Source organism: Echiichthys vipera (assembly GCF_963691815.1).
Source record: "Echiichthys vipera genome assembly, chromosome: 5".
Lineage (NCBI taxonomy): Eukaryota > Metazoa > Chordata > Actinopteri > Perciformes > Trachinidae > Echiichthys > Echiichthys vipera.
The window spans coordinates 5,057,904-5,073,506 of NC_139830.1; the positions used below are offsets into that span (position 1 = coordinate 5,057,904).

The window sequence follows — 15,603 nt, forward strand, 5'->3', positions numbered from 1 at the left end:
TTTTACTGGATCAGTTTGAGACACATGCTCTAAACCTAGTGAAGATTCACAAGCTCGCCTATTTCTAAAGATGACAATTGTCCAATCGTCAGAAATAATAAGACATTCAATAACATACCAAATTGATTGATTGTATTCCCAAAGAACTGGCCTTAGTTGGCCTGGCTATCCTGACACAGGAGCGCTGTTGGCCACCATGGGATGTTGACTTACTATAATATTATGGAATAATAGTCAGAAAACAGGAGTGACAAGCTCAATGTGAATATATGTTAGAATATGAAAACAAAGAGTTGGCCCTTTAGCATTCCTAATGTGAGTGGGTGTCGACGGAAAGCACTAATGCCACTCCATTGTGGCCTGAGAGATATTCACTTCATGCGCCAGATGGCATTGATGTAAAAACCATCCTGGTCAAATGTACTGTGCAACCACGGGAAACTGCAAAAAAAATAAATCAATAACTATTTGAGGTCAACCCAAGCTCAAAGACCTGTTCAAACCATCCTAAAATATCACAAACTCTCCAACAGCATTCACGTGCATCAAGTTTGGGGTGAAATCTAACATTTAAATGTGACCGGGATAATAACCTATATCTGAAACGCTTTATAAACAGCTACCGTATACAGTAAGTTTCTAAATGATCGTTCCTTCACTGACAAAGAAAACTGAATATAAGCCAGTTACGCTTACACAACAAACCTATTTTTGCCTGCTGCATTTCGCACCCAAAAAAATGCCCAAAGGCAATAAACAGCAATCTGAAAACACTAGACAGAGATTTGAGCATGCAAACAATAGCTTAAAGATTTAATAGTTTTACAGCTCCAGCTGTATTTTTTTGTTAACATGCATACACAGGTGAAGAGGTATCGTTTCGATTACTATGCACACAGTAAAGTGCAGATGACATGGGAAGCCTAATAGGAAGAATTGTGTGTTTACAGTCCGGTTTTCAGGCCAGCGCCTTTTATTGCTGATGAGCTACAGTTTAAACAAAGACCACACATAGTTCAGATGCCTGCTGGTGGGGAGGTCAGCGAGTTTGTTTTCAGGGCATCGTCTCTTGTTGTGGTGCACTGACATTCAGCCACCTCTAGAGGGTGTGACAACACATGGGATCAACAGTGAAAACATCTGTAGTGCCCCTGTGGTTAGAAGTAAATGTGAAATATGGACTGAGAGTAAAAAATGTTCATGTGTTATGATAGCTTCACTCTATAAGTGTATTATAGACGTATACTTTCATACGATTAAAGACAGAAACCATTAATCTGTGATGCTGAACGCAGATGTCATCAGTGCTGCCTGACTTGAGTGCCCATTTCCCTGTAACCTGCATTGCACTTTGAGAGTCAGCATCTTTTAACATTTTCCAGAATGCAGCCGCACCCCTCAGTGACAACACAACACGTCTCAGAGCTGCATTTCATTACACAGTTTATATGCTCTACGTTGGATGGGATCATCTCCGCTGATCCCATCCTGTGCGCTTGATAAATGTCATTGCCTCTGACAGTCAAGAGAAATGTTGCTGCTCTTTGTTTCTGAGAAACATTCAGATTCTGAGCTGGTTCAATATGTTCATTCCTGCCTCTAAACCTACTGCTCTATGACTTTTAATTTCATATTTTCTATTCCTAAGCAACAACAACAAGCGTCCACTTGAGATAAAGATGGACAAAATTAAGAGCAGACATCATGAGTCTGATTTGTTATAGGTAGAAAAGTGCTTTTCTGTAAACATCCATGCAAACATCAAGTCCCCCTAAAGCTAAGGTGCAGGCCAAAATGGGGCAACAGATGGACAAAGCCTGCATTTCCAGAGCAACTGAGAGCGTCACAAACATCAACTGTCTTTGCAGATGTGATGTGCAATTTATCTACAACCACTGATATGATTTTGGTGTATTTCTTGTGTATTTTGCCGTATTCCCTGTTACCATGTTGAACGCTTTCTAGTTTTAGATTGCGGTGTGTTCATTTTGAAGTGTTGTTTCAACCCAACTACGTTGCAGTTTCATTTTTTTTTTTTTTGCTTTATAAGGCCTCTTTCAGACAGAGCATTAGTAATGGCTTAAATAGTAATTGTTTTCAATAAGAGTGAAGCATTTTGCATTGCCGAGCGCCTCAAGTATTATTGCTCTACGCTATCCTGAGCCCCTGATGGCTCCTTTGTCAGTTGAAAGCCCTGTTAAGTGTGTCTCTCTGTATGTGAGTGGCTCAGGTGAGGCACAGAGCCTCTTACCATAAGTACCATATTCAGCGGGGCTGGTGCCTGGGTAGAAGCCTGGGGTGCCTGCTGGGACTGGGTATTGCTGGGGTGTGGCCACGTAGGTTGCTGACCGGTACTAAGGGAACAAAGAAGGGGGAGCATGGACAGGACAATATCATTAGATAGTCATTAGAACGATCATGAGTGCAAACGTAGGCCTGCAAGATACCTCTCCTTCTCCTTATCATATAAAGCTTTACTCAATGTTTTGTGGATACTGTGTTTACAAGACAAAGAAGACGAACATAACAAAAACTCTATATTACAGAGAACTGTATTACATACAGAGAAGACATTTGGTGGGATGTCCATAAACCATCTGGCTCTGATATAAAAAAAAACCTCACTACTTCAACACTCCCCAGTCTGTGCCCCCTACCTGTCCCGGTATGAAGTAGGCGGGCCCCTGTGGTGAGCTGGGGAAGGGCAATTGTTGCCCAGGGATCATCATCATTTGGGAGCCAGGGCCCGCCTGGTAGACGTGGGTGGGTGTCACAGGCCGAGGGCCGCTGCTGGGTGCAACGCCCCGAGGACCACTGTTGGGAGGCAGGCTGGCCCTGTTGGTGTAAAAGGGCTAGAGGAGAAGCAATGTGGAAGATGATGGATAAACGTGGAGGGTGAAAAGGAGGAGTAGGAAGGTGTTGACAGACCAAAGAAAGGAGATGAACAGGGATTGAGGATGACAAAATAGAAGAGGAATGGGGTGGAAACAGGGGAAAGAGAGAGAGACACACACACAAACACACAAATAAAGAATTATTAGTTACCTTTCTGAGACGTACGACATAAAAACCATCCCCCATGACCTTGTCTGATTTTATCTCTTGGACCAAGTGGGTCTAGCTTGTCCAGCCTAATAGCTGGGCTAATAGTTTGTCCATGAATCTATGGCTAGACTCCAACTGGAAACATATTGGGCCCTGCCTGCCAGAAGAGATAAAGCAGCTAATGCTGGTTCATTCAGAGCCTCCTCATTGACATTCTGCTGCTGGCCTAGTAGCTAACCGCCATAGCCAGCAAAATGACACTAGGCCAGCAAAGCACAACACTGCCAAACGTTACACACATGCATGTGCACTCCTTCAGATGGTGAGGAAAAAAAGGAATGGAAAATCTAGAAGAAAGAGGAAATTGAGTTACCTGTAGCGACCTGAAGCTTCCCTTCAGCAGCGCAAACACAGATCACACAGAGAGACACATCAATTGGGAGCAAGAAGAGGGTGGGAAGAGAAGGGTTGAGAAAAAGAGAGCACCACAATCAGTTAGAGCAAAGCGTCCAAAAACTGTCCGTTCTGAGCCAAGCTGTGAATTAACAAGCGGCATGCAGAGAATAGGCAAACAAGTGAATCGTAATAAAGTAGGTCGTGTTGCTCTTGAGTAAGATGCAGAGCAAAACTAAGGAACTACAGTGTAACTAGAAGATGAGCACTGATCCCCTAGATATTTACTTTGTTTCAACAGAGAGAGAATAGTTTGGATTTCTTTTCTCAAACTTGATGGCGAAACACCTAAAGATTCTTCAGCACTTGTATTTAACTACAGCTGTAAATCACTGAAGCACGATTTCAATACTTAGATACATTCCCACAGTTACAGTACGTGAAATATTAAATTAAAATACCTCTAAAAGTAGGAGGGCATATTTTTAAATAGATGCTTAAGCCGTTAACATTATGCCCATCCACAGTGCCACGACACAGACCTGGACTGAAATGCGTAAAGTATCAAAACTAATAAATGTTCTGTGCCATCAAGCTAATTCTGTATTCTTGCAGGCTTCGTTCGTACAGGTTTGATGTGAGACAGCAGAAGAAATATGGAGATACAGGATCGTTTTAATTCATCAGTAATTGTGTCAATTAAACACTAGATTATGTTGAAAAACAAGCAGTGTATTATATAGTGTATATATATATATATATATATATATATATATATATATATATATATATATATATATATATAACAGCAGAGTATATTCAAGGTCAAGCATCTTCCTAACCTTGAAAACAAGTAAAAATTAAGCATTTTCTAAACTTTTGAGACTTTGTACTAAACCCTGTTCCAGGGGTTTATCAGTGTTATGTCTTAATTGGGTGGCACTAAGACTGGTACATGAATCACATTTGGGAAACTATTCTGGTCATTTTTAAATATATATCAAAGCAAACAATAGTCAACCCTTAAGATGACCTAACATGAGTGTAGCTCTCAGTGGGGTTGTCCACACTTGTGTTTTTACTTAATGCAGACACTGGAGCCTCTCGATATTCTGTGCTGCTACTACTACTGTGTGTTACAGGATGGAAAACGTGTTAGTCGGTTGTGCTGTTAGTACCTGTTGGTGTAAAGGTCGGGGCCCTGGGGCAAACTAGAGGAAGAGAGGCAGATAGGACAGCGGTTAAGGACAAAAGCACAAGATCCATGCTTCACTCTCCGCTGACGGAGCTTCTTCCAGTTCTGCACCTTTACAACTGCACATAGAGCGTGATCACACTATCCTTTTGGCCGCGGCCAAAACCGGTTTTTCAGCTAAAGTCTAGTACCTTTAAGTAGTGTGAGCGCACCCGCTCCGCGTTCAACTGGGGCCAGCTGGGCCGCCACGGCCCGCTTGAAAGAGGTGGGCTTTAGCGGAGCCGTTTGCACATGTACGAGCACGAGCGTGCGCACGTGTACGAGCACGAGCACGAGCCCTACGGCAGTAGCGTTATGTCCGCCTGTTGGGACATGTAAATAGAAGGACGGACCATGCGCGGACATTTAACAACAACAACAATGGCGGTGAAAGGTTCATGTTGGTGTGATGCGGAGGTGGAGTGTTTACTGCAGATTTGGTCGGATGAAAATATTCAAAAACAGTCGACAAGACGCACAAAAACTCCGAGGTCTATGGAAAGATTTCTAAACAAAGCCACACACACGTGATCAATGCGTGTGACGTGTTATGGCTTGAAGGCGTATGGACAGCAAGAAGCATTGGCCGAGGCCCTGGTAGTGTGAGTACAAACGGGGCTGGGGCGCGGGGGGAGAGGGAGGGGGGACAAGTACCCTAAAGTCCGGGTCTCGGTCCGGGAGGATAGTGTGAGCGCGCCCTTAAAGGCCAATAATACACACACACACTGTAGTTCAGGCGGTCCGAAAACAGTGGAAATCTTCTTCTGTACTACTGTCAGAAAGAAGCCTTAGCTTTCTGAAACCAACAGCCATGCGCACTTTCCAAAGCAACAACTTTATCCCCATTGGTTTTGAATTGTTTTACCCGACTGCATTTGCTTACCAATTTATTTTCCATACAGCAATGTTATTTTAAGAATGATTAAAAAAGTACTAAAAATACATAATTAGTCCAATCATTACAATAGAGTCCACTGGAACTGATAACTATAAATAAGACTTTACTGTGTACAAAACATTTAAAACTTCAAATCAAGAAACAGGGTTGTGCCGATGTATTGACTGAGCTTTCACTTCCTCCAGTCCGTCAGGAGCATTAAGGAGTAAGAGTTTAAATAAGTAGGGCTGTAACGGGACACAGAAGATTGGTTCATACCCCGGTTCAGTGTGAGTTTGGTGCAGCGAGAAGATTTCAGTTACATTTTTTACACTGTACGGGCACTGAACAAACACTTTCCCGAAAGGCAACAGGTCACAAAAGGCTATAAAACTGAAAAAGGTCACTTATGCTGTTAAATTGAAAATACTAAATAAATAGAATATGATAAGGAGGAGTGTTGATCGGAACATCTGGGGGATGCCATTGTTTTTTCCCGTTCAAATCCACCCTACAGCGGTGAAGCAATGCAGACACGCCATCCACTCCGTTGCTGTTGTAGCTTAACGGGAGCACAAATAAGTGGAGTGGTGTTCAGCTAAGAGTTTCTGAGCACAACTTCTGAAATTTGATTCCACATTAAAAACATCAATCTACATATTATGTATTCTGCGTGTAGCTGCATTGACTGGACCGGGACCTCCTGCACCGCGATGGTTTGGCACGAATACACAAAGTGTTACAGCCCTAGCAGACAGGTTCAGAGCGAGAATGTCACACACATTAAGCAGTGGTACCGTGTGAGGTAGAGTACGAAGGGCAAGGCTTTACACGGACAGTTAAAATAGTGCAGAACTGGTGAGAAGTAGGAAAGCAGTCATGCAAGCATTCTGGGAAATTCACAGATGGATTCAGGAGAATGTCGATTATTGTTTTCTGGACTGAAGCAGAGCCCACAACTGTGGGTGCGCTGCGGTGAAGAGTAAGCCGTAGGTAGGCATACCTGTCGGGACTGTGGTGTTGGGTTCATTTGTGGAGGCGGTGGGGTGGCAAACACGACAGAAGGGGGCTGCCCGGTGGAGAACGAGGGCTGCAAGAGACAGGAAGTGATATCAACAGCAGAAAGGAGGGACGCAAGAGGAATAGAGTGTGACGTGGCGGGGATGAAGAGTAAACAAGTGGAAACAAGTGCACAGGTACTCGGGCAGATATTTGGATATGTTGAAGTTAATGGGGAGCAGACAAGAGTGTGCACAGAAATGAATTATTCAGAATACACACTGTACCTCAAACAGGAAGAGAGAACACTTTCTGAATATGATCATTTTCTTATAATTAAAAAAACATGGGGTATCTTCCACAAGGTTTGTGGGCCTAATGAAGATACTGCCGGCTACACTGGCAGCTGATAACGGAACAGCAAGGTTGGCAATGGACATAGAAACAGTCAAACATGGACGTAGTTTTTTTCTGGCACCAACACTAATCACTGTGGAGTATAACAACTGTGCTGTGGAACATTCTGCAACATGCTAAAGAGTTGTACCAAAGAATGGCTTACGGGTGCTGCAACCATTCTCCTCCAGAGAGTATGTTGTTGCGTGATCTGTTTTACGGGCGCACTCACACTGTCCATTCGTACCGTGCCCAAACAGGTTCCACGGATAAAGTCTAGTTCGTTTGACCAGCGTGAGTGCAACGGTACCGTGTCTAGCTGCAGCCCGCTTGCCGTCCACAGACCCTTTGGGAAAAAGTGGGCTTTTGTAAAGCACGTTTGCAGATGTACGAGCACGAGCGTGAGCACCTGCACGAGCACGAGGCCTCCGGCAGCTCTGACGTCACTTTGTGTGCGTCTGTTCGGACATAGAAAATAGAAGGAGGGACCATGCGCAGACATTTAACAACAACAACAATGGCGGCGAAAGGTTCACGCTGGTGTGATGCGGAGGTGGAGTGTTTACTGCAGATTTGGTCGATGAAAAGATTCAAAAACAGTCGACAAGACGCACAAAAACTCTGAGGTCTATGGAAAGATCTGGAAACAAAGTGACGCATCACGATGATGTCATCAATGCGTGTGACGTGTTACGGCGTGATGACGTATAGGCAGCAAGAAGCATTTGCGCGAGGCCCAGGTAGTGCGAGTACAAACAGGCCTGGCCCGCGGGGGGAGAGGGAGGACGGGGACAAGTACCCTAAAGCATGGGGCACGGTACGGACGGACAGTGTGAGTGCGCTCTAAGAGTAACATGTCTTAAAAGTGCCAATACAAGGAGTTAAATAGCAGGGTTTCTTACCTGTGAAAGGCCGGGGGAGGGGACAGGGTGGGGTTGGGAGGGGGGTCCTGTTATAGGCTGTGGTGCTTTATTCATTTCCTGGAGTTCTGCATGGGGAGGCGGATGTGGACCTGTGTACAAATCTGATGAAGGAAAGAACAGAGGGTTAAATGGATCTTTGCTTATACATTAAGCTGAACCGTCACATTCTGCACCACAATAGTGGGGACTAAAGGCTGACAGTGTGAAGCAGAAAGAACAGAGTAGAATGAGGTACGTTTTTAGTTTTAGAGAAAGGTTTACTTGATTAGGCCTTTGAAAATTAAATTAGCCAAACAACTCCACGAGCTCTGGGCGATGGAGTCATAATCTTCTACCCAGATAAAGCTCATTTCATATCTCGATAGTGATTTATATCACAATATAGCATGTTTTCGGCTTTGTATATAAATACAAAAAATCTAAAATACTGAATATTTTCTCATTTTAGAGAAAGAACTTTAGTAGCAATTGAACATTACGTGCCTATTCAAGTGACACTCAGATTTAAGTGGAAGACTGAACCCAAAGTTGATGTTTCCTGTCCATAGTCACAGCTGATATGATATGTATACTTACATTTATGAATCTTTTAGGTCCTAAGTGTGGTTACACTGAGGAACGCTTTTTCCTAAAAAGACAGACAAAGAGAAACCATGTTAACACTAACAATAACAAAAGCAGCCCAAATCAGCAACAAACTTATGACACTGGAATTTAGGGTATTGGTATTCAGTACAGTTCTGATACCAGTGCTCTTTAATTTGTGAGGTTCAAAATTGGAGTATAAGTGATTGAATTCATTCTTCAACATGCGAGGCAACATGAGACTGAAACTCCACAACACTAACACCATGTTTAGAGTTGTGCAAACCTGAATTGTGCACCCTTACGTGCACCCTTACAATTTTATAATAACAGTGACTGAGGCGTGTCCGGGCAATATTAGGGCTGAAACTAGCATCTCATCTCATCTCATCTTCAACTGCTTATCCGGGGTCGGGTCGCGGGGGAAACAGCTTTAGCTGGGGACCCCAAACTTCCCTTTCCCGGGCCACATTAACCAGCTCTAACTGGGGGATCCTGAGGCGTTCCCAGGCCAGTGTGGAGATCTAATCTCTCCACCTAGTCCTGGGTCTTCCCCGAGGCCTCCTCCCAGCTGGACGTGCCTGGAACACCTCCCTAGGGAGGCGCCCAGGGTTCATCCTTACTAGATGATCCTGAACCACCTCAACTGGCTCCTTTCAACGCAAAGGAGCAGCGGCTCTACTCCGAGTTCCTCACGGATGCTGAACTTCTCCCCCTCTCTCTAAGGGAGACTCCAGCCCCCCTCCTGAGGAAACACATTTCGGCCGCTTGTGATTGTTTTTATTATCAATTAATTTTCTCAATCAATCGATCACTCATATCAGATGTCAATGATGCATACTGTTGATCAGCCTTTACTGTCATAGAGGAGAAAAGAAACCATGAAATATTCATATTTGAGAAGCTGAAACCAGAGAATTCTTCCCCAAAAATGACTCAAAATGATTCATCGATTATCAAAATAGTTGGAAAATCAATCGATTAATCAAATGAGTTGATATACAATCCATTTAATCAGGCTACTACTTGCGATGATACCGATGCATCGGATCGATAAACAAACCCTATATAGTGTTTGCTGCGTTTGACTGAATGGTTTAATGATTCCAGTGTAATCTTCTCCTTATGTTATACAGTATGGTCCTTGCAGTAGTGACACATTTGTATTTATAGCTGATGCCTACATTGTGTCTTCTCCCTGACACACACTTACTCTCGCACGCACACACATACACACAGAGGCAGCAGAGTAAAAAGCCTGAGTCATGATGAGTCTGGGTGTTTTTTCAAAGAGGAAATCACGCTGCAGAAATAATCACTGTTACCATGACTATGTCAACACACACACACACACACACAAAAAAGGAAAAAAAGAAAATGGATTTTGACTAAGGGGGGGTTTCCATACAGCCAGATCAAGTCCAAGGCTAAGACAGACATTGATCCAGAGAATGCTGGTGTCTTGGAGCTCGGGGTACGGCTGCATTATTCTTACGGGTAAGGAACGACTGCAGAGGGGTGTCAGGCAGCTGTTCAAGTGCTCATCCGCAGAAAGAAAGACTGTCAGGTTGAGCAGGGCTACCTGAGAGATGAAATGCTGCGTAAACAATCTCAGGGAATGCTTCCTCCTTAAGTTGTGACACGTAGGCGGCTTCTACTGAGCCAGTGACACATACTGTCTACCCAATGCTTCTTAGTCTATAGTCTGTATGGAAATTCGTAATGAGTAGTCTGCAGCTTTATCAAATGAGCAAAGAGGGGTACCCCAAAGGTCTTTATTTTTGCTGGAATCTGTATTTTAGGGGAGTTTTGTGAGCTAATGCATGCAACCCCACCTCACTCCACCCCCTAATCACACACACCTCTTTTCCACAATACTGCCTTGAAGAAGATCCACCATTACCCCGGCTTCGCTTGTTCACACTGAACAATGCTAGCATAATGCTACCCGGGTGTGGGACTTTAAGATAGCATGCAAAAGAGGCGTGATGTGTAACACAACAGCGTCTCGTGTTTGTGTGTGTGTCGTCACTCCATGCCAGTTATTCGCTTTTATACAAACATATATGCAGCTTTTACTGCCTCTGCCCCTGGCTTAAAGGGCAGAACAACTCTGTGCCCACATTCAACGTCTGTACGTTTTATACAGAATGGCGAGGCGGAATAACAGCGCAATATTCCTTCCTTGAACAGGCAATGTGAGACGGGCTATAGTTTCGTTATTTGAGCTGGTCTGACATGCAGCACTGTGGAGATCCAGCCGCCGGGACCACTGCTGGGGAAGCATGCTACTTCGACTGTTGCATAATCCTCTGCATGTACTCCCATGACCCGCCAAGGAGGAGGAGAGGAGGGGCACTTGCTGAGAAGTTGGCTGTCGTGTCACCTATAGAGGGTGTAGCCACTGTGAGTTTACACCACTGTCTGTATACACCAATATTGTACTGCTAATTAACTGCTAACTGCCGTTTCCCAAGTGTCTACACTGAACTATTTAAATTTTGCTGCCCGGGGATGTAAAGTTGAGTCACTGGCTTCATGAGTTCATGGTCTACTGCAGGTTTCAATATACTTTGCAAATGCTATAGTATATATTGTTCATGGTTACTTGTAACGACTACCTATAATGCACAAAAACACACTAATTCATGGGCTTCTGCTTAAAGCCCATTTCCTATTGCTTCTGCTTCCAGTAACTCCTCTGTTATACAGTTTACTGGCCTACAGGCTTTGATAACAGCAGTAACACAAAAAGCTCCAGAGGTGACAAGCTTCATTTAACTCAGCTGGTTCATTTAGTAACCAAGGAAAACTTAACGAGAGCTTAAATTTAGCCTGCGAGACAGAAAAAGGGGTGCAACATGACTGAAGAATGAAAAATGGGGAGAATGGGGATTTTAAAAGACACATTTTGAACAAATTAGGCCTCTATTCACATTCACAGACCTGCAGACGGGAGACAAAGTTACCTGTGCAAGCAGTTCAGATCTGCAGTATCATGCTGCTTTCTTAAAGGGGCATATCACAGATTTAATATTTCACTTGCACAAAATTGGGGGACTCACAAGAGACACATTTAAATGTCAAAATCAAAGGAACCGGGGCCAATATATCCTGAACTTAAGTCCAGAGTCTGAGCCAAGATCCACAAACACCGGACATTTCTTATAATGCAATACCGTCTGTCATTAAACAATCCGTACCCGGACGCAGAACATAGTGTCGTTGTGTGGCACTAATGTTAAGAACATTAAGTGTCTGGGCAACAAGCACTTAACAGAAAAAGTGGTTTCCGTCAGACATTTCAAGTTGATGTACAGACAGTAAAAGCTCCAGTGACACAGCATCACACCAGCGTAGCATGTCCTGCCAAAACCCTCCATGTTCCTCTGGTTAATTAGCATTCTGCCAAAACCCACACATGTCCAGACCCTTAGGGCGTTCGTGTTTCACAACAGGAAGCTCAGTGATGTCTTTATTTCAGGCACACTGCGACTGCCTGACTCTGACACATCATGCATTTGTCCTGTGATTGCACTTCTGCCATTAGTTTCATTCATTCACTCACTCTGCTCACAGCATGTCACTGCATAAAATACTCCCGGGCTGATGAATAGGGAACGAAAATGGATGTTAGATAGACAAATGCTGTTGCCCGTTGCCCATTGCCTATGCATAGAGGACTGCATCACACATTTTCAGCCTGCAGGCCTTTAACATCAGCCTCATGCCTGCTGCAGCAAGCAGGGTGAAGTGATCTACAAACGTCTATAAAATGAGCATAACTATCGATGTCGCCCTCTGAAGCAACAATAACCACCCATGTCAGTGTCAGGAGACAACTGCGACGCTCATAGCAAGCTAACACCGGTGTTTCCCCTGTTAAAATAAACGTGTGGGACACTTTTGCTATGACACAGGGGCGTGTCTGCCTGTCTACTCACACACTGACACGCACACTCGCAACGTACGGTGAAGACAGCCTTCTGCATGGGATTGCAATAAACACACACAGCCCATCAAACAATCGGTCATGCCAAAACCCCTACACACACGGTTGCTAAGACATATGTTGTGCTGTTAGCCGTGTTGCTAACTTTCCTAGGCCCGATCTGGAATTCACCACGTGGTTTCTCGTGGTATTGGCGCGACGCACACACACCCAGCTGCCGGCTTCATGCGTTCAGCCACGCCTCAGCCGATATCGGGCTACGATGACAACCACCTGCCATATTTACGGAAAGCATGAACCATACAGTTGTTGAACAAACGACGGTAGTGCTGTCGGTGGCGTCGTGACAAGGAGTAACTGTAACTAAGCCAGAATGACTCAGACACCTCCCCGTTTCATTTATCGCAGCCAAACTCTCCCAGTCTTTAACAGCAACATCAGCACCCGAGTCATCCTGCGTGTACATTGATGCATTACAGGGGATGTTGAGGTGTGCATGTACGTATTAACCGATGGGTCAAGTTCCTCATGTTGTAGCACATCTTAACTCTTAACATTGCAGCGACCTGTCAACCAACTCAGACAGCAAGGCCTCAATGACGGTGTCACAGGCTTCAAGGCTCAAAACAAAGGTCCTGTCAAGTCCTGTACCCTCCAGCGACAGGGTCTTATAACCCCCCTACTAATGCATGGTAAATGCTACTTAAATACATGATAATGTGAGTAACGTCAACCATGCTGCATGAACACAACTGGATATTTTAACCACCTTTTTTAAATACTTTACCGCCCTAATTGCATCAGATGGCTGTGTACCAACACATGGTTTAAGGTATTTACAATCACAACTGTCAACACACATCTACTCTTTATAGGAGAACACAAACTACCAAAACACAGCTTCGCCACATCTAGAATGGATTGAACCTAACCGCTATCCGTATTAGCCCATTAGCTATGGCTAGCTAAGCAGCGTACGTTAACCGGCAAAAAACAACAACATTGTGACGCGGCAGTCTGTCAAATTACATTACATTACACACAATATTACACGTTTCTAATTAACGTGAATTAAAGGACTCATCTCGCATTGTCTGTGGCATAGAGTTAGCTTGTGTTAGCTCGGACTAAAGCTAAAGTGAAGAAAGAACACCCACGTCGCGTTAGCATTGGGATGCTAACAACCGAGCTAATCCCTGAAAACACAGCAGCAGGAACCCCTGAAGAAAAGTCGCCACAGAAAGGTTTATCTCCAGAGTAAAAGGCCAAACGTACATTTGACGGTCCTTCCAGAGTCTCTATATATTAGCGCCGTGACATTTATCTGGGTATTTACGCGTGTTAATGAACATTTTCGCCCCAGGACCCGCAGCGTTACCTTTCTCTCCTTGAGTCCGCAGAGCCGGACGGACGGAAAATCTTCCCGGAAGCCGGTTGCTAGGTAATTCCGGCGAAATCCCGTCACGTGAAACTTTCAGAGTCATTTTTATTTATTTTATTGCACAATCAAAAAATCATTCATTATATTTAAGATAATACAAGAGCATACAAATAAATAAATTACTAAACAAAGGTAAATAATAATAAATCTATAATAATATTAATAATTGTATATTGTATAAATATAAATATATATATATATATACACACACACACATATATATATACACACACACACACACACACATATAAGTATATATATATATATATACACACACACACACATATATACACACACACACACACATATATATATACACACACACACACACACACACATATAAGTATATATATATATATACTTATATATATATATGTGTGTGTATATATATATATATATACACATATATATATATATACACACATATATATATATATATATATATATGTTTATATATATACATGTGTGTGTGTGTGTATATATATATATACACATATATATATATATATGTTTATATATATACATGTGTGTGTGTGTGTATATATATATATATATATATATATAAAGGGGTGGAATTATATAAGTTTATACTTCTTCCCGCTCCTTTTCAGATATGTAAACTAATAATAATAATAGTAATATTTTATTAAGATAATTATGCTTTATTCAGATAAATATCTTTGTAACAGAATTATGCTTTGTTAGATACAGAACAAGGGTAAATGACGAATGACAAATGGAAGTTATTATTATTGTTATTATTACTTTATAGATAGAAGGCAAAATATTTAAGTAAAATTATTGAAAAGGGGTGGAATTAAATAAGTTTATACTTCTTCCCACTCCTTTTCGGATATGTAAACAGAATTCATATTTTTCAGTTTACTTTGTTATTGCACATTCCTGTGTACATACTGTATATATATATATATGTGTGTGTGTGTGTGTGTGTGTGTGTGTATGTGTATTATATGTATTTAAAAAAGTAAAATACATAATTCTTCTTCTCACTCCTTTCCGAGCTGTATAGAAAAAAATTGTTGTACATTTCATTTTTGCCGTATGATCTTCGTCGCTCTGCAAATATTGCCTCGAATGTCTAATTGTTTGACTATTTCGATTTTTGTTGTTGTCATTTCCAGTTAACTTCTTTACTTGTTCAGAACAAATAAACAAATACGATACAAAATACAACATTGTTATTTTTTCATACATGATTTAGTTAAAAGGGGGTAGCAGCAAGAGCTTCAGCCTGCACCTGGTCCACGTTGTTGTTGTGATGTATTTGATTTAAAATGTGTTTTTGTTGTTGAAAGTGCAATAAACTTCAAACTTCATATAAAAATCGGCCAGGGAATAAAGTACACACTGTGGATATCCATACAGATGCAGGGATTGTTGCAATTTTTCAAAACATTTGACATATTCTTTGTATAGTTAGTAACTCATTTATAAATAGATCAAGAAACTGCACTTGTGTATAAAGTATTTTGCCAAAATAATGAGATTTCTACTGCATTAAACTTTCCGAGTAATCATAATAATAATAATAATAATCACAAAGTTCCCAGTAGATCCCACACACACCCAAACAGACAATAACTGCACTACAATGTTCTTCAACTTCACACTTTAATGCTTAACTCAGGTGAAATCTCAATGTGCAATACTAATATTTCCCTCTAACATGAATGATACATTTATCCTCAAACATGTATAATGTCTAGCTGTAGTATTTAATTCCTGCTCAAACTTAGC

General features: G+C 42.3%; 1 protein-coding gene across 4 annotated transcripts in view; it reads right to left on the reverse strand.

Annotated features, from left to right (window-relative positions):
- Window positions 1-13,811, reverse strand: part of eif4g1b (eukaryotic translation initiation factor 4 gamma, 1b) — a 42,283-nt gene extending 28,472 nt beyond the window's left edge. The window contains exons 1-7 of one of the 4 annotated variants that reach the window (XM_083913825.1): window positions 13,783-13,811; window positions 8,444-8,495; window positions 7,847-7,968; window positions 6,553-6,639; window positions 4,617-4,649; window positions 2,658-2,852; window positions 2,261-2,354 (exon numbers count right to left, since the gene is read on the reverse strand). In XM_083913825.1, coding sequence (XP_083769951.1) covers window positions 2,261-2,354; window positions 2,658-2,852; window positions 4,617-4,649; window positions 6,553-6,639; window positions 7,847-7,921 — 484 coding nt within the window. In that variant the 5' untranslated portion in view covers window positions 7,922-7,968; window positions 8,444-8,495; window positions 13,783-13,811. Of the gene's footprint in view, window positions 1-2,251; window positions 2,355-2,657; window positions 2,853-4,616; window positions 4,650-6,552; window positions 6,640-7,846; window positions 7,969-8,443; window positions 8,496-13,782 lie in introns of all 4 variants that reach the window. The other 3 variants (XM_083913824.1, XM_083913826.1, XM_083913827.1) reach the window with 3 other exon arrangements.
- Window positions 13,812-15,603: the final 1,792 nt, after the last annotated feature.